The sequence below is a fragment of the Aythya ferina genome, assembly GCF_964211825.1.
Source record: "Aythya ferina genome assembly, chromosome: 8".
Taxonomy (NCBI): Eukaryota; Metazoa; Chordata; class Aves; order Anseriformes; family Anatidae; genus Aythya; species Aythya ferina.
This window is the reverse complement of record NC_140304.1, coordinates 13,842,628-13,864,126: the sequence shown is the minus strand read 5'-3', so window position 1 is coordinate 13,864,126 and position 21,499 is coordinate 13,842,628. Positions and strand designations below refer to the sequence as shown.

The 21,499-nt window shown below is 42.7% G+C and overlaps 1 protein-coding gene across 18 annotated transcripts in view; it reads left to right on the top strand.

Annotated features, from left to right (window-relative positions):
* Nucleotides 1-21,499, top strand: part of RABGAP1L (RAB GTPase activating protein 1 like) — a 248,568-nt gene that overhangs the window by 217,398 nt on the left and 9,671 nt on the right. For 14 of the 18 annotated variants that reach the window (XM_084526909.1, XM_084526912.1, XM_084526910.1 and 11 more), the window contains one exon: nucleotides 16,285-16,377. In XM_084526909.1, the coding sequence (XP_084383035.1) occupies nucleotides 16,285-16,377 (93 nt within the window). The other 4 variants (XM_084526900.1, XM_084526908.1, XM_084526906.1 and 1 more) reach the window with 3 other exon arrangements.

Here is a 21,499-nt window from a genome sequence, read left to right as displayed (position 1 = left end):
GATGCCCTTCGCTGTCTCACCCGGACGTGAGGTGTGCTGGAGCAGCTGGCTATCAGTATGTAGCTAATCAGCATGGCAATCCAGACAAGCTGTGTACTTCCACGTGCCTTGGTTAGAGACCAGGCTCCATATAGCTTTTATCTTAGCCAGTGTACCAGGGGCTGCCTGCTGTGCTGGGGTCTCCCGGGTGAGCTGGCATGCTGCTGTGCTCTGGGGCTAACCCTAGTTGGTTAGATAAGAATCCGTGCGGTAAGGAAGCACGTCATGGGTGGCTTACCCGATAATTTAGACCTTTGAAAAGTGCTGCTTAGATGGCTTCAGTGGTGGCCTCTGTGCTCTATGGCTTCAGAGAAGAAACAAAGGATGCTGCCTTATGGACCTGGCTCGGGGTGCGTGGATTGCCCTGGGTCAGGAGCACCACGTAACAGCTCCTCCAGGTGCTTGCCCTGCTGAAGAGGCGATGAAATAACTTTTTTATTTTAGTGATTTCTCAGTGAAGTAACTGCTTACCTCCTAGCAAACAAATATTACGAGAGGAAAAAGTATCATTATTAATGTTTTTGATAAGATATGAGTGGTTGACTTTCCTGCAAGTGTGTGTTCATAGCAGCTCTGTTGCTCCCCTGAATTAAGGAGCATTAACATATTTCAGTGCATTATGCTGCCAGTTACTAAGTGAAGGTGGTTGTTTTTTTTTTCCGGATTTACATAGGAAATATTCGGTCTTTAAAATTGTTTTTGAAATGTTTAAGATATGCTAACAGTGGTGCAGTCAACCTAAGTAGGTTTAAGATGAAGCTCAACAAAATGGTGATAGGATTAAAGGATGCGTGGGAGCCTGTGCTACTATGGCATGACTCAGAAAGTTTCTTTCGGTTCTCTGTTGCTACGTTTAATCATGGGACAAGTGGGGATATGTTGGGGCAAATCCTACTGACTCTATCCTGGTCGCTTTACCAGTCTGCACCAAAGTATGTGCTGTCCGTAAAGCAAGGTTCTGCAGAACGAATTTGCAGAGTTTTCCTTTATTCTGAGAGTTTGTTACCATCATGGGTGTTTTTGTACCTGGGAATTCATCTGTTTGTTTGCAAAATCAAGGCTTGGCTATTTTTCAAGGTGTTTCTAGTATGCTTTTCTGGCTGCAGAGAAAAGTTAAAATATGATTCCAGTCGTATTTCCAAATGGAAAAAGGGAGCATTTTGGTGAAACATGTAGCAGTGCTTTTAGTGTTGCTTTCATGCAATACCAGACAAGTTAGTGGGAGTACTTTCTCTCTGTAAGAAACCTCGTACAGTACCAGCAGGTATTTGCTGTGTGTTTCAATGGCAGTTAACTCTGGCTGGTATTAATTCAATTTCAGTGTTTTGGGGGAATAATGAAAAATAATTTAAAATAGAGGATGCCATAAAGGTAGGTGATCTGAGGTAAAGTTTTGTTAGACGTGCCCCAAAGCAACACTGCATGACAGCAGTCCTGTAAGGTATCTTTTCAAAAACCTAGTCCTGTTGCAGCATGACCATGGCACCTGGGGTATTTGCTCTGTAGTCTTGCTTCTCTGCCGGTTTGCATCTTAGGTAATCACTTGCACCTGTGCAAAAGGAGTTTGCACTGTTAACCATCATGATATGGTCTCAAGGAGGGGCAGCTGGCTATCGCGAGAAAGAAGCACACAGAACCAGACAAATAGTGTCAGTAAGTGTGGGATCAGGATAACCTTCCTTTAGTTTGCTATGTCCTTGAGGGAACATTTCTTTATGTTATTCCAAGGCTACATTGCACAGAAGTGCAAAGAAGCATGTAAGTTGACTGCTGTGTTACTTTGTGCAAGAACCGAGTAGCTTTCCTCTAGGGAATTTAAATTCTCAACTTATCTGCAGAAAACCTGGATCCGAGGAGTTACAAATGTGCTGTGCTAAGTGGTATAATCCTCTTAATCCAGGGTTGAAGGACATTCTTCTGGAAAGCTTCGTTGTATTCTCATTTGCCTGCCTGCCTTGCCCCTCTGTTTAGGGGGATTATCAGGCATTTTACAGAAATCCTTTGTGGTTAGACACCAGCAGACCCTGCCACAATGATTTCTCTGTTTCCCATAGAGGCGGTGGAGGCAAACTGAGGAGGTGAGAGGGGACAGGTTCATGGCACAGCGAGTGGAGAGCTGAGGGTCAATGCCCAGGGTGCAGGGGTCTGTGGCCGGACCACTGGCACCTGGCTAAAAGTTGGTTTTGGGGTTGCCAGTGGGCTCAATGCTGAGGGTTGGTGCTGTTTAACATCTTCAGGCCTAGCCACTAACAGAGGACGAGCCTTCATTTTCAGCTGGCAGAAACTTGGTTTTCAGGTGGCAGAACCACAAGGGTGCATCTCAAGTACTGAAACCCATCGAGAGCTGCTGACAGAAAGGGATATTCCCAACCGGAGCGAGTTCGGCAGGGGGCTACAGACTCTTCTCAGAGATTCACAATGAAAATGCAAGAGGAATGGTCATGATTGGCAGCAAAGCAAATTCTGGTTTAATATAAGGGAAAGCAATTCTGCTGGGGGAGCCCCCAGCATCTCCACCCAACATCTCCTCCAGCCTTGGAGGCTCAATAATTGAGCTCATGCTAGAAGCTTTCAATGACTGAAGCTTTCAATAATTCAAGCTAGTCCTGCCTAAGCAGGAGGCTGGACCACGTGCCCAGTGGAAAGCCCTTCCAATCTCCGTTTGTCTGTGAGTTTGTAATTCTGTCGTCTCCTGTGGGGTCTTGCAGTTAGGAGGAGCTGCCAGCACATGAGAACCACATTTCTGTGGGTGGTATTATCCCCAGCTTGCTGCTGTTGCTGCTGCCAAAAGAAGAAAAAGAGTTTGGGTGGTCACTGTTACTAGGACTGGCTCTTTCCAGCAGATTTAATCCTCATCTGTGCCTTTCCCATTATCCTTCCTTTCTCTTTTCCCTTCCCAAAAGAAGCAGGGATCCAGCTTTCAGGAGCTCTCTAGGAGCTCTCATCTCTGCCCCTGCTCCTCCATAGGGCAGGGTCAGATTCTGCCCTAATCCTCTCGCTTTTTCTTTGGAGAAGCATAATTTTTCTTTTATATATATATATATATAATAAATAAGAAATACAATAACAGTTTGTTATAATCAGGTAATCCCAGAAGAAAAAAAAGAAACATCTAATCATTTTTGTCTTTCCCTTCTCTTCATCGTTCAAGTCCCTTGTCCTCTATGATAGCAGCACTCAGCTATGTTCCCTTTAAAAATCTGAAGATTTTTTAAACTTTTGTGTGTTTCACTCATAACCTGTCACCCTTGTTGTTTCTATATCTTTGATGCAGTTTCTTCTACCAGTACAAATCTTCAGTCTCCCAAAAAGTCAAATGAGGCTTGTTTATGTGAAGTAATAAAGACAACGAATATCATCTGAATTTTTATTTATAAAATAATACATACAACCTATTATGCTTTAGGGCGTCAGCTCTCCAATGTTATCTTCTTCCACTGAAGCTCATTAGGATTTGAAATAGGTAAAGAAACTGCTCGTGTGAAGCTGATGAAATGGGCAGTAGTGTCAGCCTGTGGTTTGCTTGGTAACTCTTACTTCAGATTTGACAGTGTGACTAACAAACATTAGTTGGCTAGCAACTTTTTTTCTCATCAAGACTTGATTGACACATTTGGATGCTAAAACTAAGCACATTTAAAATAAAATGCCTTGTTTCCGGTGTTTTAAACTTTAAAATTCCAGCATAATTAGGAAAACGGGCACAGCTTCCACAGCGACAGCGTGAAACACCTGTATGTGAAATCCTTTCAGGCCAGAGAGGCATTAACCTCCCTGCAATGGGGAAGCTCCTGGTCCTTTCTGCTGCTAATAACACAGCCTTAATTATGGAGCAGGCACTTGTCTGATAACACTCAAAGTGCTTGTTTAATGTACATAAATCCAGCCCCAAATGTGCGTCTTATAAACAGTGGAGCAGCGTATGTTTTACGGCACGGTACTGTGCAGCTGGCGTGTAGTTTGACTCTTCTTCCTGCCTAGCTGACCTTCTTCACTCATTAAACATGAAAATGAGTAACTGGTACTGAAATACCTCGGGCTGCTTGTTTTTATATTGCATCCCATTTGCTTTCTGCCATCCTGGACCTCCAGCTTGTGGCACCAAAATGTCTTGGCAGCAGTGCGTTACTGCTGCAGGGCAGAAGTGGACAGAGGCGAAGCTGCAGCCCTTGGTGCAGGGGCAGAAAGCGGCCAGCTCCCTGCTGTGCCGCTGGCTGGCAGCTCTGCTGGGTCCCTGCTTGTTCCTCTGAGGGTTCCTCTTCCTAGCCACGTGTCATCTGCAGATTTCATCAACAGGATTGGATTTTTCACTTCCAGGTCACTGATGTAACATCTAACAGAGCCAGATCTTTACGAGTCCCAGAAGAAACACTTTTGAATATCATTAACCAAACATGAAAAATGTCACTGAGTAGCAATTGCCTTTGGTAATGGTGTTCTGTTGTTTGTTTTTGACCCATCTCCTAAGCTTTCAAATTCATGCTATTATATACTCTTCTGTTTTTTTGTTTTTTTTTTTTTGGTTGGTTGGTTGGTTGTTTTTTTTGCTTTGTTTTTTAAATCTGTCACGTGGTAGTGAACCCAGTGCTAGAAAAGCCCAGTAAAGCTGTAAAGTTACTTTTATTAGAGGAAAAAAACAGAACGGTATCTCCACTTCACAAAATCACATTGATGTGGAACCGGCCACGTTCCTGTGCCAATTATCAGCTGGATCCTTATCAGTTTATCAGAGCTGGGGTGTGTGGTTTTCTGGGTTTCAGCTAACCAACTGAAGTGATCCAGGTGATTTGATTTGTGCCTTGCAAATATTGGTAATAACAGAATTCTCTTTTAGTCTAAGTGAATCTCTGCTGTGTTCAAGGATTTACTAAAAATGAACATCAGTGGGCCAGAGACCTCCTCTGCTAGTTCTGTCAGTACTTCTCTACTGCCTGAAACTGTACGGCCTGGTTTCCAACAGAGTAATGCTATTTTCTGGACACTTCTGACTCTTCTGTATAATGTTTTTGAGCTCTATTAACATATGTGAACAGCAGAGGAATCCTATTGTTTCCAATATGCTGTAGAATAAATTCTGTGTTGGCCTTCATTAGGCTGAACTTGAAACTTTTTATCTTCTGCTTTTAACGTTTTTTTGTCACTAACTTTGTTCCTGTTCAATAACCTGTATTATTTTCCATTCATGTTTTCTTCATGATTAAATGTGCTTCTTCTTGCTGTCCTCATATAGTAATTGGATCAAGAAGGATTTAATCAAACAATCTTTCTAATAAAGCACTCAAGAGTGGGATATTTCAGTATTTTGGAGCTTCCTCATTTTCTTCTTAGAAATAATTCCAGGAAAATTGATACACGCTTTCTAGGTACTCTAGAAAATCCACCACTATTACAAGCACATTTGGGAGAAGTGAAATAAGTTTCCAAACATGATCAGTTCACTAAGCCTTTAGGTTCGTTGACCTGGAATGTGTTGGGTATCAGTATAAATGTCTGCAACTGAAGAAGTGTAGGTGGCGAGCTACTTTGTACTAGGCCACATTTCATAATTGAAGTACAGAAGTAAAGTAACAGCTTATCAGAAGTCCTATGTGAGGCAGCATGCAATTTGCTTCTCTCCCCACAGGTGAGATAGGTCAGGTAAGATTGGTACGGCCACTTCAAATCTCTTAGATACAGGAGCTGTCATAAGATGAGAAAGCAAAGTCAGAATAAAGGTTGGAAGCTCCTGAAGTTGAGCCCTCCAGCGTTCTTACCTCACTTCTCACTTCTGTAGGTTGCCATTAATGTAATCCATTGCCACTTACTTAAAGCCATACACAAAACCCAAACTTGTGTGTGCAGTTATAAGAGATGCAGAGTACACATTTATCCATTTTCTGTTAATACCTCCATGAGGTTAATCCAATTTGAAAGGAGTGCTGAAACTAGATAAAAATGAAATTCATCTCTTTATAAAAGCCTAACTTTTTAAGTATTAGAATGTGAATAAAAAGTTCATACAGGTGGATGTATTAGTTAAAATATTCTGTTTGTTATCTACAACTGTTGTCACTCTTTGAAACCCGTTCTCGGGAGAATTTGACACATATAACTCCCGACCTTGTCTCTGGATGTACATTCCAGTTTCTCTTACCCTGGTGTTTGCGCTTTCATGCGCTGTTGTATGCCCATCTTTGTTTTTCTGCTTCCTTATAGCTGTGTCAATATGAACTTAGCACAAAAAAAAAAAAAAAAAAAGACCTGGAGTGCTGGTTATGCTGGTCATGTTGTTGTGAAGCTGTAGGCTGTCTTTTGTGCTAAGAAAAATCACAATGGTTTGATTTCAGAGTAGCATATTAGGTAAGTCAAGGCAGAGTTCAGCATATGCACAAAGCGCTGTGGTTCTGGCAATCCCTGCCAAGTCACAAGGTGCTGCAAGTTGCAGCATTAGGGAGTTTGTTCAGCCTTTACCCTGGGTGCCACAAGAGCGTGTAGGCAACACCAAGCACACGCAGATGGTTTAGGCTGAGCTGTCAGCGCTGTTGAGGCAGCACGGAGTTCAGTTAGCCACCAGCTGGGTGCCTGGGTCTTTCCCTGCCAAGAGGAAGGGGAGATGGAAGAGGCAGGCCTGGGACGGAGAGCTCGGAAAGAAAATGGGGCTGTGCTGCTGAGGTGGGGATGGCACCAGAGGGTGAAAAAGGTGGGAGTTAGGTGTTGCTGCTAACGTTATCTGACCTTTTCCACAAAAAGTGGGTGTTTTCGCTTTGTGGGAACTTTTTCTTTTGTAGAGTCCTTTCTTGAGAGGCGGTGGCAGCCTGGGTTTCCAGCTGGCCTTGGCATTGTGGCCATGTGTGGCCTTCAGCCCCTCCTGCCTGACGCATGCCTCCTGCTGCTGCCGGTGCCGAGATGCTGCTGGGCTTCCACCTGCTGGATGGTGAGGTGGTGAGTCCTGGTCCATCAGCAGTGGGTTAACCTAGCAGCGTCTCATGTAGTTGCAATGGATGAGAGCAAGTCTTCTGTGTGGGGGTTTATAGGTTGTGTTTACCACTCACTACGCCCACCTCGTCTCTCTCAGGGCTGGTGAGCAGCGGTGCTGTGCGCTCCCTTCCCCAGAGGTGCTCTCCAGCAGCACTCACAGCCTGTCACCGGGCAGCTGATGCTCTCAGACTCTCCGAGCCTGCCCTGCCTCCAGTGACCTGCTGGCTCCGTGACAAGAGGCTTTGCAGGTCCCATATAGGCTGAAAAATACACAAAATACGGCAAAACCCAAAGCCTCGTTAAAGGCACGGAGGAAACCTCGGCAGATGAAGGACTGTAAAGCTATCAGAGCAGGGCAAGCATTAGTTATCTGCCTAAAATACTGCCATCAGTGAGTGTTCCCAATACCTGGGAAACCGGGCGGTGTCTGATGTGCGTTTTCAAAATGCCTTCATTTATTGTGCTGTTTTAAACAATGAGGTTTTTATTTTGAGGCTTTTAGCGGTGTTTTTTTTATGGGGTTGGGCAAGTAGAAGGAAGGCATGGCTTTTGAGAAGATGTGGTAAAAGTTGTGTTAATTACTGAAAGGGAGGTAAGAGTATTTGATGTAACAGAAATGGCTGCGGAGCCCTGAGTGTAAGTGTATAATGATTCAGCCGTAATAAAGAAGAGGTACGTATTTTCTGCTTGTGGAGTAATGCACTAGAAAGTAATTGCTCTTAATAACCTGGGGGCCTGAATTATTCATAAAAGTAATGAAAGGTGTTCTTAGCATCAAGGACCTCACCACACATCAGAGAAATCTGACTGCGATTTTAAGGACACTTGCAAATGTAAGTGTGACAGCAGTAAGACTTTCTTAATATTGTGACGCAAAACGATTGATGTAAAACAACATTAACAAAATAATCCATGCTCAGAGAGCACCAGCAGGTTCCTCAGCAATGAACACAGCTAGCTCTTGGACATATGGCTTACACTTGCAATCCTCCTGCTCAGGAAGAAGACTTTATATATATATATATATATATATATATTTTTTTTTTTTTTTAATTTTATTATTATTATTATCATTTTTATTTTTTTTAAACAATCAGCCCTGTGCTGTGCAGGCAGTGTGACAGGAGGCAAGATGGGATGTGATAGTTCAGCAGTGTCCTGTGGACAGCTGGTTGCACCAGCCTCGTGGCAGGCTTCGGGTGCATTCAGCTGAGGGCGTGTAAGCTGCAAGCTGTTGGTTCTGTGGGCTAAATCTGTTCAATGGGACCGGCTTTACAGCCTCGATAATAGCAATATTTTTTACCGGGTTACTGATCAGTTGCTAGCCTCATGTTGGCAGTTTCCCATAAGTGTGCCAGTAGATAGATCTGTGTTAGCGTCAGGATCTTACAGACGGGGCTGGAAAGGGAACCCAAATACAGTGCAGCTGCTTCCTCTAGCTGGGGAGAGGTTGTTTCTTTGTGAAGTCACGCAAGAAAATTCCTGTGGGCTTTTTCCTGATTTTCTGATTCTGTTGTCCCAGGGACACAGGTGAAGACTTCACTTCTCTTCCCAATCCCTTCTGTTTCATTACTGTGATGTGTGAAGAAATGTGTCAAGAAGCCCAGGCCACGGGATTAGATTTTATTCATCCCAGATGTTCAACACTTCATGCCACCACAGGCTCTCATGTGGCAGTGACAAGAACAAGGGTGATTGAACTGGGAGGGAGTCATGGCAGAAAGTTTGAAAACTGCTGCTCAAGCCACACTTCATCCCTTTCAGAAAAAGTGGGGGGCAGTGCAGAGGGGTGGTAGTGGTATTTTGCACATGAATCCGAGTCATGAGATTTTAGGCACTGCAACGTGAAAAAAACACCTTGGGGCTGGGGGAGAGGAGTGGCTGACATGTCAGCTCTTAGAGTGTACAGGCGACAAACCTGGCACGGTGACCCTCAGTCAGGCAGCGTGCCTTTGAGGTGGGATTTATTGGTGAGCCGCGTGGGCACCACCAGGGAAAGCACTGTTCTAACGGAGAGCGTTTTGTTGCACCACCATGGCATTCCCTTCTCTCCCAAAAGCCAAAATGATTCCACTTGTTTTGTTTTTCAAATTTACTGAATTTCACCATTTTCTCTGTATTGAGACAGGATTTCTCCATGGGCTTTCTAGGGCTGCATGTAGTGTAACATAACAGTCCTCATTTCTTTTCATTGGTGTGGCTTAGGTCTACAGCAAAGAACGATGCACCTCGAAATGGGGGAGAGCTGAGGGTCTGGTTCTGCAGAGTCACCAAGGAGGTGTGTGAGTGTGTGTGTGTATAGACACGTATATACATAGTAAAACCTTTAGCACCAAGTGCTTTATACTGAAAGGTGTAAGAAAGACATATAACATCACACAGAACTCTTATTTTGCAAGGTACAAACCAACAGATAAGGTCTGTGATGGAAAAACTGCTGCTGTTGGTAGAAAACTCTTATGGAGAGCAGGACTTTGTCCCAAATGTCTGGTCAGTGCATCAGTTCCACCACCTACCCACTCCTAGCCCGTGTCCTCAGGATATATCAGGATTTCCATTTAGCTTACGTAGTCTTCTGTGGCAGAGACCTCATCGTTCGGACATTCTTTAAATTATGTCGGATAATACAAATGACCTGTGTACAGACCTCTTCCATCTAGAACGTTTGGAATATTTTCATCCTTCACAACAGTGCTCCTGTTGACCAGAGCTGATTTAAATGCAAAATGGTTGCTTGCTGACAAAGCAGGTGTAGCTGTTTCCCTTCACTGTGTACATCTCAGTACTAAAGCCCTTATCTATATGAGAGGAAGCAGTTTTTGTCTGTGAGCAGCTAGACATCCGTTGCAAGTATATAAAATAATCAGCCATTTCTAAGCACTGCTTTTAAGCCACTCAGGATGTTGGGTGTGGGTTTTTTGTTGTTTTGTTCTTGCTGAAACATAGTGTTAAAGTGGATAATAAACCCTCCATAGCTCAAAGTGCAAAGGAATTTTTGAATGCTGAAAACTAATTTGGGAATCTGGAGGTGAATATTTTGAAGAATCTCTGCCACAAGGCATAACGTGCTTTTCTGGAGCCTTTTTTTTTTTAATGCAGATTCCCCTGTAGTCCATATATGTGCCTCCAAAACACAAGTACTGCAATGAGTGCCAAAGTACGCTCCGGTGTTCAGAGCCACAGCTTGGGGAATCTGAATTTCTTGTTCTCTTTCCCTGTGTTGCTGGTGGATTGCTGTATAAAGAAGCTTCCCGAATATCTTTCGGCCTCAGCTAACTCTTAACTAAGTTCACTGTACTGTTAACTGAGCCTAACTAAGCAGATCTGTAAACAGAAGGGCCATGGCAGAATAATGTGTTATGCCAGGTTCCACAGGTTTAGATGAATGGAAATACGCTAGAGACTGAAGACTGACAAAAGGATCTGCTTTTGGAAATCATCCAGCGTTGCTGATCATGGCTACTGCCATTTTGAATCACAGCAAATTGTGCGAGTACGCTGTAAGCTTGCAACCTGCCTTTCCTCTTTTTATAAATTTCTATGCGTGTCTCAGCTGCAATTGAGATATTTTAATAGTGGGGTGATGTGAAAGAGTTGAATAAAAATAAAAGTTCAAAGCAAAGCTGATTTGCTTTGCCCCCAGCCAGCATTCAGCCTGGATTTGTGTTATCCTGAAGGCTCTCTTCAGGAGGTCTTACACCTACAGAACTGCCAAAGAGGTCGTGTACAGAAGGAATAACCCTCAACCCTGCAATGAAGGCACACTTAGGTGCGCTGTTTCAGAGCAAGTTGCTTTGCTGATATGAAAAGAGCATCTCTGTAAGTTCTTTTTTACAACTACAGGGTAGTGAGAGATGCTGCTCTGCAGCAGGCAGCCAGACAGGCGCACGTGAAGCAGACGATCTCTCCAGCATAGTGGACCTTTCCAAGGAATTCCAGGCAACATCTCCTTCCTGTCTCTGTAGATGGCAAAGTAACATCTGACATTCGGGGCTCTTACCGTGCTGCTGGCAATGCATGAGCGCGAGCAGAGTAACAGCAGTGCGGACCCACCTTTACCCGCTGCGATGGTACTGCAGGTTTTGTGCTGCAAATTTGCACAAAGCCAGGCTGCAGTGAGGATAATGCTAGAATCAGATAAGAGGCTTCTTCACAAAAACTTTTTGACCATGTTGCCCTAAACCCAGGGGTGATACAACATTCAATGAGATTTGTGGTTGTGTTTTAGAATGGGGATGTCAGGGTCCTGGCAGTGATACTGCAGCAAGGAGAAACAGTGATGACAGTTGTTCCACTTGCTTCACTGCAGGTTTGAAATCAGCCTGTTATCAGCAAGCCCTTCACTGCACAGTGACAAAAGGAGAGGCGGGAATCCTTCAAACTGTGTTCCAGCTTGTGCATTTTATTTAGGAAAGAGCTGATTTTAATCCCTACATTCATTCTCCATATGAATGCTGCAGAATTTCTTTCTGCAGTGTGAATGGAGTTTTGTGAGAAACTCTGATTTGGCCTTTTTCCTTTCAGACTTCATGCTTGTGGCTAATATTTCATTGGAGATAAAGTTGTTCTGATTGTTTTGCATAATGTCTCTATATGACATCCCACTCATCCCCTTTAAAATCTAATCCAAGAGACAAGTCTGTTGTGTCAACATGTTTCTGTGAGTTTTTTCTTTTTTGTTACTGTATCCTCCCAAAAGAAAAATAAATTGCTTATCTACTTCTGCATCTTATTTCCAGTGCCAGATCTTGCAAGGTGTTTCTTCACACCTTTTGCCAACCATGCTTTGAAGGAAGGATGATACATCTATCCACATCAATGACTGAATAGTAAAGCATCAAGTCAGTTTCTTCATGTATTAAATTTGAGTCTTAATTTGGCTTAATGAAGTGCTGAGCTGGACTATCCTTCCTTGAATCTAATTTGTCTTTTAAATATGAAGTATTAATTAGAGAAAAGTGAGACAGCAACTTCAGATGTGAACAAAGACAATGCATGAAATCTGTTCGGTTTAATTCCACTAATCCACCTTCTGAAGTTCTGTTTAAAGCTTGCCATCTTCACAGGACACACCTCAGAGAACCAAGCATCATGTCAAAATTAGCTTGCTTTTAATACTGTTTTAAACCATCACGTGAAGAAAACTAAGTATGCACAAGCGTAACTGGGATTCCCTCGAGGGGAGCATATAGCTGTGGTTTTGTGAGAGCCACTTGGAGCCAGTGCTCACTTGCAGAGCGAGGGCTGGACGCTGGTCCTGGGGTGCTGGCCCTGTCCTCTCCGAGTACCATGTGTGCTGGGGAGCGCAGCTTACAGCAGTGGGTAGAGTGGGGCACTGCAGGCTGAGGCACGTGACAGATGGGGAAAAAAGGGAAGTGGGACTGTAGGGTGTCTGTGGCTGCTGTCAGTGCGCACCCTAATCTCCTGTGTTGGTCACCAGCACGTCACATAACCTCATCTTTGAGGGAATGCAAGTGCCTGGCATCACTCCTAAATGCCAAGTGCATATGTAGCCAGGGAAACAGCAAAATTTTGACTACTTCAGAAATGGGAAAGGAAAGCATCACACAGTTTGGGCGCTGGCTGTGTGTCCCCAGTGCGTTTCTCAGAACCAGAAGGTGTGCAGAGAGCTGAATGCTGACTGTACTGGTCGCTTGATGAGACTATGTATTTTTGGAGGCTTTATGCAATGCTAGAAAGCAAGAGAAGGGGGAATGTGGGAAAGATGCTCTGCCCTGTGTGGCACTCTGATGATACTGGAAATTGGAAAACAGGTAATGGGATCTATCTGGATCAGCCTCTGGCTGTCTTCTGCATGTTCAGGAAATCACTTTACATCTCTGCTTCCATTTCCTTGGCTGCCAAATGAACATAATGATAACTACCTCTTCTGAGTGCTCGTGCTTCATTAGAGCAATAAAACATTTCAGAGGAAGGAGTCATAGATGTGTGATTTATTAATCCAGCAAGGTCAGACTGAACTGCCTGTAAACAGCAAAAGAAATTGCAGAATGAGGGAGAGGTCTCTTGGAGCTGAGTGAATGCCGATGCTCGGCACGCTGCCAGTGAGCAGGATTGCCAGAGAAGGTGAAGCAGATCTTTCAAGTCTTGCCTGAACAGGGAGCCAGCTAAAAAACAAGTATTTTTTTCTCACCTGAGGCATATCAGCTCACTGCAGTGACTCCTTGGATGCTCCATGCACCTGTCTATTATTTTTTCCAGAAAGAATTTTTGTTTGTTCGTTTCTTCTGCATGGACGTTTTGTTAAGATGCTCTGCGTGGCTTTTTCTATATGTATGACTAGTTGTGATGTGATTTTATGCATGAAGACAATAAAATAAAGTGAGTCAAGAAGATACTGAGATAAACAGATGAACAATATTTATAAACCATGAGAGTCTCCTAAATTTGATAACCATCAGTTCTAGCCAATATGTCTCGTGGTGCTTAAGGAAGAAGAAATCAATATTACAGAAGCTTTTACAGAAAATTTATGAGCACGCTTTGTTCAGGAGCAATCCATGAAGACCAAAGCACAGCTAGCACTAGGTGCTTATAGAAGGGCTTAAAGACAAGTCCCTTGCTGAATTCACAATTTGTTTAAGGGCATTAAATTAGGAAATATGGAAACAGGCTTTAATTTTGTTGTTGTTGTTGTTTTAGTTTAGCAGGGTATTTGCAGAAGGAGAAAGTGCTGTAATAAATCACAAAACTTCTTTGAATACTGTGGCTGAATAGACAATAACAGAGTAACCTAGTCTCTGCCAGAGTTATGAAGCATACCTGCTATGGTTTGTATTTCATGGGATAAGTGGATTAGTATGAACTGGTTCTCTAATAGGACTTTCCTACCACAACAAAATCCTTAAGATAGAATTTCACTGTATTTAGGTACTGCTTTCCAATTAAGACAAGGTTGTAGTGTACATTGGCATTGCCATGCCAAAGCCAGGATATTCTTTTGATGAGCACAGAAGCCGTTTTCTAACTACAACGCTGCATATTCTCATGTACCCTGATGCTTTGATCGGGGTTTAGCATATTTGCTGCTAACACTGGTAAAGAAACATTGGCACGCCACTTGCTGGAGAGCAGACCAGGCGTGCGGACCCTGCGCTTGGTCCCAGCACACAGCTGCTGGTCCATGGGTGGCTCTTGGAGGAGTTGTGAACTTGCCCCTGCTGTGGCCACAGAGGACCCAGGCATGGTCCTACTCACAGCTGTGAATCAAAACTGAGGAATGTAAAGAAGAGATGAGTGGTTGGTGGGAAGAGTTACAGGGTGTTAAGACGTGCCTTCTTGATTCGTGAGCTTGATTCCTGCTGAAGGACTCATGTGGCTGCATGCGTGGCACGCTTCTCTCCCTCTCTCTCTGTAGTGAGAGTTACTTCTTATTTGTACCGTAAAAGCTTAGTTAAAAGCACCAGAATCAGGAAAATATTTAGTTGAAGAGATCATCTCCTAAGTCTCACCTATGTTGCACCTTTTTGCTATACTGCCCCATGATGTTTCCCTCATGCCTATCTTAATTTTGTGCTGGTAGCACACAGGAGCATAAAATGCCAAAATAACACAAGAGAGCTGGGTCTGGAGGATCCTCGTAATGCTCCAGCCTGGAAGCCTTGATCTGTTTCTCTGGGTAAGATTAAAGTAAGCATTTTTGAAGGAGGGAATAGATGAGGCTTTGGATGTGTGATGGGTTTACGGAGTTCAAAATTCTGTGCTGAACTGATTTCTTATTCTTGATTACTAAATAGCCTCAGTGGTTTCAAGTTGCAGCTAAGACAAAAAGGGCTGGTTGTGTACCTAGTGTGTTGCCCGGCTGAAAAGTTAAAAAGCGCCTCTCATTAAATAATTTGTATTTCACTGTGGTTTGCAATACTGAGTGATAGAAGTGAAATTTGCATCTGTATGTCCGAAACACTGAAAGTTTTTGTTTCCCCTTTACTTTGCTTTTTTTTAAGGGGAGGGGGGCCTTGTGTAAGATTTCATTTGTGATTGTGGGCATCAGTATAGCTTTGTTAGCGCTGTCTGCTTCTCCAGGATAGCTCCTTGCACACTCTGCTGTGCAGGTCACGGGTTTCATGTTTTCTCCTGTACCTCCCAGAGGCCTCTCTGCAGTGACACTGAGAACTTGCTGGTCCCATCCCGTATCACAGAGGAAGGAGGTATCGGACTGAAAACCAACAACAAAACCACATGTAAAAATGTATCTCTGCTGATTGGCAGTAATTTTGTGCCCTCGGGCAAGGTGACAGTGGCATGCCCTTGCACCAGCAGTTAGCTAGACAAGATCAATACATACAAGAGGAAGAGACAGATACATAACAGATCAGAAATACATAACAAATCAGAAAGAGCATGTATTTACAAGTCCTGATGGTGTGTTGTGTTAGTGATCTCTCTGGATGCCAGCATATGATAATGGGCAGCTTCTCATTGTACAGCAGAGGTACAGTAATGCTATTACTGGTCTCCAGAGAGAGGCAGGATGGCTCGTAACGCATGGCGTTACCAATTAGGTGAAAGTAAAGCAAAGGATCTCCATGCGTTGTTTAAAAACATACTTGGGCTCTCTGTGTACCTTGTTTCATGTTCAAAGCTGTGCTTTCCCAGAAATCAAACTCCCTGGGACTTGACCTTTCTGCCTCGTTGTTTACCAAACGGCTTGTGATTTCTGTGTTGTTGCTTTGCTGCTTCCCTGCTGCGGCTGGAAGCGAGTGCTGCAGCGTCTCCACCTTAGCCTAGGATTCTGGTGCCAGACTGCATGAGGGCATTGGTCACAAGCTAGCAATTTAGACATTAATACTCTTTCAGCAATAAAAACCATTACTTTGATCTCCCCCAGGGAACTGTCCAGTCCTTGTGCATGCACACTCTTTTCTTCTAATCTCAGTGGTAGCAGTTTTTTTTGCTAAGGCACTTTGTTTTAGTGAATCATACATATCAAAGCATATTTTCCTCATCCCTGTTCTCTCAATCCTGTTGTTTGTGGTTCTTTCCTTCTTGTTTCTCTCATTAAAACGTCTCTCCTTCACTCTCATTTTCTGCTAAGTATTTGAAAAATTAACAACAGTAGGCGCAGAAGGATTTCTGCCAGTGTGAACTGTATTGGTAAGTGTTTGACATGGCTTGCTGAGTAGGGACGGGGGGGCAATGGGGAGCGACTTCATTCATCAGCAGCTTTCCAGCACTTGCTTTGCTTCCTGTTTGCAGGCAGAGCTTTCAGGCAGCCTGTCCAGCATTTCTCTAATCTCTAAATACACGTCTTCCAAATGTGTTCCACAGGTGCCAACAAAAAAGCTGAAGAAATATGAGAAAGAGTACCAAACAATGCGAGAGAGTCAGCTGCAACAGGAAGATCCCATGGACAGATACAAGGTATGGGAGATGCTGTATGGGAACTTGGTTCGTTGGCTACATTCTGTGGGAAGTGATCCAGTTCTAGCAGTTAAGCAGAGGTACGTGTACCACGCTCACCTCTCTAGGATATGCTGATGCAGATTTTAGGGAATTAAAATGGCAGGTGAAACTTTCTTGAAAGAGCACTTTGAACGCTTGGACTTAGTGTTTTACAGGAGTATTTGAATCACAATTTGTTACTCTCAAGACATCTTCAAATAGCCACATATAATATTTTTCTTCTTTCAGTTTATATGTTTGTAGGTAACTCTCCTGCTGTTGCACTTTTACGGGAGATCTTCATGAGACGCAGAAACAAAGGGTGATTCTCAGCTACAGACACAAAAAGGAGAAAATACATATTGTTCTAGCACAAGCTGTATGCAGTAACATCCACAGAGACTTTTGGAAGATGAACTCTTCCTTGACTGATATGATCCTTGTTTTTCATCTGTTTGTAGGAAATGTTAGTAATTTTTTTTTGCTAATATGATGCCTAGTACAGTGGGATCCTTAGCTCGCCTGGAGTCCTAATGTACTACTGCAATAGAATTCATAGTAATAAACATCCTGCTTTAGATCAGCAGAGGAATAGAGCTTCAGTTATTCATATGATAACTTGATAGTTCACCAAAAAAAAAATAATAGTTTTTAAATTTTGGATCAGTATTGCTTATCATTCTGGTGTATTTATTTTATTGTTACTGCTACATTCTGTTGCCATAGATTTTTGTGTGATGGAGGTTCTGCCTCTATGTTTACACTTTACATAGAGTTCAGGATTCATTTATTACTTGCTTATTTTAAAAAGAGGTTAGATTTCCTTAGGTGAAGCTGCCAGAATTGAAGCACTTTACTGCATATTGCCCAGTTTTGCTGGGAATTGATGTTGCTTACACACACCTGTATTGTTATCCTGCTGTTCTTCATTGTGCCTTATTATGTGAAGTGACAATGCTGTTGGTATAGAGAATGCCTGGAATGTGGAGTAGTAAATAATAGGGCGTGCAAAGGTTTACACAGTATGTGAACATAAGGAAAGTACACCATGTTCAGAAAACCACAGTGTGAAAACCTGTGGCAAAAGACTATGCCGTGCTTCATAAATAGGATGAGATAGAGTTACAGTTACAGAGAAAGTAAAACTGACTTTTTTAATTTTTATTTTTTTAAAGTATTTACCTGTGAACATCAATGTTTTAAATATAGTTTTTTATGTTAAGGAGTGTACGTTTTATGGTTCATGAGGACCGGGACTGCTGTAGCAGCCAAGAGTTGTTAACCAGAAAATTTCTATTAAAAAAAAATAAAATAAAAATTAAGTGGTTCACTCATGCTACTGTGGAATTAAAATAATGCTTAAAACCCAAAGAAGGCTTCTTTAAAGCTCTGTAGGAGCACCTTAACTAGTTAATCTTGGGCAACTGATGGTGAAGAATATATGCTCGTTTGCAGTTGGGGGATAATTAAAAAGTGGCTCTTTGGCCCCTGCGTGTGTGAGTCACTGTCACAGTCAAGATCACAGCCCAAGTTTGGGCTTGTACTTTTGTAACTCACTGGATTGGTTCTGCTCTTCTTACTGAGGCTGTGATTAGAGAGAGGCTCCATAACTGGTTAGCTTCACATTAAATGCACAGTTTGGACTCATTTTTCAGCTGACGGATGTCATGGAGAAATGCTTGTAAGTGTTCTCTGCTTCTTGTCTTGCTTGATTTTATTTATGTGTCTGGCTGAGATTGGTGGGAATGGACATTTCCATAGTGTTTCCTAGTGGGCAGAAAGTAAAAAGTCAGCTTCACTTGTCCCTTAAAAGATCATACAGCAGCCCATATGCTTACAAATGCATTTTGTTTTGGCAGCATCAGTGCTAGACGCTGTCCAGCTGGGCTTGGTTTGGGAAATGACTGAGTCTCCACTGCTTTGAAGAGCTGGTATTGCCTCTGAGCACAGCATTGCTGCTAGCTCCCTCTGGCCTTGCGTGCTCTCTGCCTGGGCTGTGCCCCCAAGGCCCACGTTGTTAAACTTTTTACAGCTTCTCTTCCAGAACAAAATGTTATTTTAATTTACTACCCAGGAAGGAGGTGTTCCTTAGATGCATGGAGATCCACGCCGAACATTCCTCTTCTAGGTCGAGGAGGAAACATGCTTTCAGTTTGTTGACAGTTTTTAGTTATAGCTTTTACAGATTTGTTGTTTGCAGCGTATCACAGTTCTTGTTGCCAAAAGAGATTTGTTGGGACTATAGAGGTGTACCACAGCAATGGGGGTGTGTTGGCACTTCGGAATTGCAGTGAGGAAGGACGTCTCCCTGTGAAATGACCTTCTGGGCACAGGAGTGCTGGGGCTGAGGAGCCCCGGGAAAAATTCCCTGTGTCTGAGGGCTGAGGGCAGCAGGGGTGTATCCAGCCAGCTGGCAGCTGCTGCTCCAAAGCCACCAACCTGAGTGCTCCGTAAGCTGCAGAAGAGGGCTGGTTTTGTGAAGCCAGGCCTGCCATTCACCAGTCACGTTTTCTTGAGAGGTTGAGTTCACGTGCTACAGTAAGATGTGTTACATGCCACAGGAGTTCCTGCGCAGCTCCTGTTTCACATGTTGATTGCAGTAGATTTGATTTACCAAAAGAACAGTATTAAAGAGAGCAATAAGGTTTGGTGTTTTTCTCCTGTATTTACAAGTTTTATGTAGGAAAAGTGTTTTGTTTTTTTGTGTTTTTCTTTTTTTGGATGTTTTCACAGTCAACTAATTTTATCTTCTATTACACATAACAAGCTATCACTCATATTTTTGTCAGATTTTAAAAGGTTGTAAAAGTAAACAAGTTCTAAATTCCTGTTTGCCACCAGTTTTCATGATTTTTAGTTAAAATAAATTAAAAATTGCCTATAGAAGTCAATAAAAAAGTGACCTGTATGTGCAGAAAAAACAGCAATATGATTCAGATTGATATTTTTCTATAATTTTTTTTTCCGTGTTTGAGAACAGAACATCTCATGTAACAGGGTTGTGGTTGATTTGATAAGAAATTGCTGAAGTTGGATCTAGGAATCTTTGAGTTTAAATAAAAAGGATATGTTCATGCAAAGTTGGCTGGAGTTTTCCAGTCAGACCCTGCCTGTGCCCAGGGTTCTGTTCTGAAGGTAGGAATGCATTTTCATCTGTGGACTTTGTTGCGTGACAGAGATGTTGTCTGTCTGAATAAAGGTAATTTGGAGATAACAGCCTTTTGTGTCTTTGAAGTGGAAGCAAAAACTAATACACTGGTCATTTTTATTCAGAGTCCTGGTAACTGCCATGAGGAAAAATGTAAGGTAACTCCTGATGTAGATTTTTTGTTTGTTTCTGGTTTTAAGAAAAAGGAAAGGAAAAAAAAAAGTGCTATGGCACTTCTGGGAATATTTTTTGAGTCAACAAGCAAAAAACACAAACCACCTCCGGGTGCTTGAGTTTTGCTTCCCATGAAAGGTTTTCCTGGACAGTTTGCTCTAAAAGCCTTTTGGCTTTCTAGGTGGCGTTTTACAGGATTTTCCTTCAGAGCTGCCTTCACAAGCCAGAGGTCTTTCCAATGGGCTTACGAAGACCTCAGTTTGCTTGCATCTAGGAAAGTGAATTTTAATTCATGCTGTCATTCTGCCACTGAGGACCTGTTCTTGCCCAAAGATCTGTGGTTTGGGTGTTTGTTCATCAGCAAATGTGACACTGAATTGCTTAACAAGGTTTGTGACTCATTACACCCAGCTTGAGTAGCAGCATAGAGAGAATACCTCATCATCACTAGTCATGTCTGGTATCGCTCCTTCATGCTGGCTGGATGGGAGCAAAGGGTGGAGTCTAAGCCTTTCGGTCTTCCTGGGCTGAGGCTCGCCTGCTGCTCTCAAGTTTGTCTTCTTTCTGTCAAGTACGTAATGGAAGTTGGAGAATATCCTCTTTAAAAATAGGAACCAAAAACCCACTGAAGATTTGGCTATTTTATTTTATTTTGGCTACTTTTGTTGGTATTAAAAATTATTTTATATCCTGTTTTCACTGTCTTTACACCAATGGTTGAAAGCAGTATTTGGTCTGTGACTTTACTGGAGGTAAGTTTTTTTTGTGTTTGTCCGTACCAGCGGTGTTTGTCCCTTTTGGAAATGCAGTATCCTCCTTTTAAAAGAGTTCACCAGATGCCTTTTGTAACAGGAAAGAGGTATTTGGGAAAGAGGGAATCTTGTGTTTTAATGATTGTAGAAACCTAGAAACTGGGTGATACTGAAGAGAAGGAAATTGTTGGTATAGTCAGTAAATTGTTAGTGGTGTCTGGAGAAAAGGCAGGGAGCTGTCAGTTTACACTGAGGACAACTAACAGGTCTGACTAGTTGGCTAATGTCAGGTTACAAAATACTGCTTGCGAGTCCTGCTATAATGAACCAGCTCCATCTATTGAGCTTCATTCCATTGCAACTGGTATTTTATAAAAACCCTGTGTATATCTCAGAGGCATCGGAAGTAATTTGCTAGATACAAAAAGCACTGTTTGATATTTTTGTCTTCATTGTGTAACGTTAGGTTTTATTTAGACGTAAGCAGATAAGAGTTTCCTCCTGAGGAAGGAGGCAGTTTTTCACTGCTAGATCTGGGGGGAGGAGCTGGAAAGGACAAACCATCTAATCGCACATACTGCCCTGTGTGGAGGAAGAGTAAAGGTGGCCCAATGAGAGACTCAGCTCTTAGATATTGACTGGATGTCCAAGGTAAGAGATATTTAACTTATTAAAAACGTATTGTGTAAATTTCAGTTTAAGAGGAGGATAGCGCATTTCCAACCACGTAGCTTGCTTTCCACTTGTCTGCGAATGCAAAGCAGGAACTCCGAACTTCACACCGTGCAGCTTGCTTTGCGGACACAGAAGCTTTTGGCAAAAGCATAGCAAAAATGTTAAAGCAAACTTCTTTCTGGGTTATTTTGTGGAAGTCTAAGAACTTGCTGATTTCTTGCTCTAAGCAACATCCCTACAAAAAGGTATTGGTGCTGTAGCACTTGACAGTAATACAGTCCTGATTTTGTCCCAGTTTCTAAGTGAACTTATGACTTTTTGATAACTGCTCACTAACAGACCTGTGTCTATA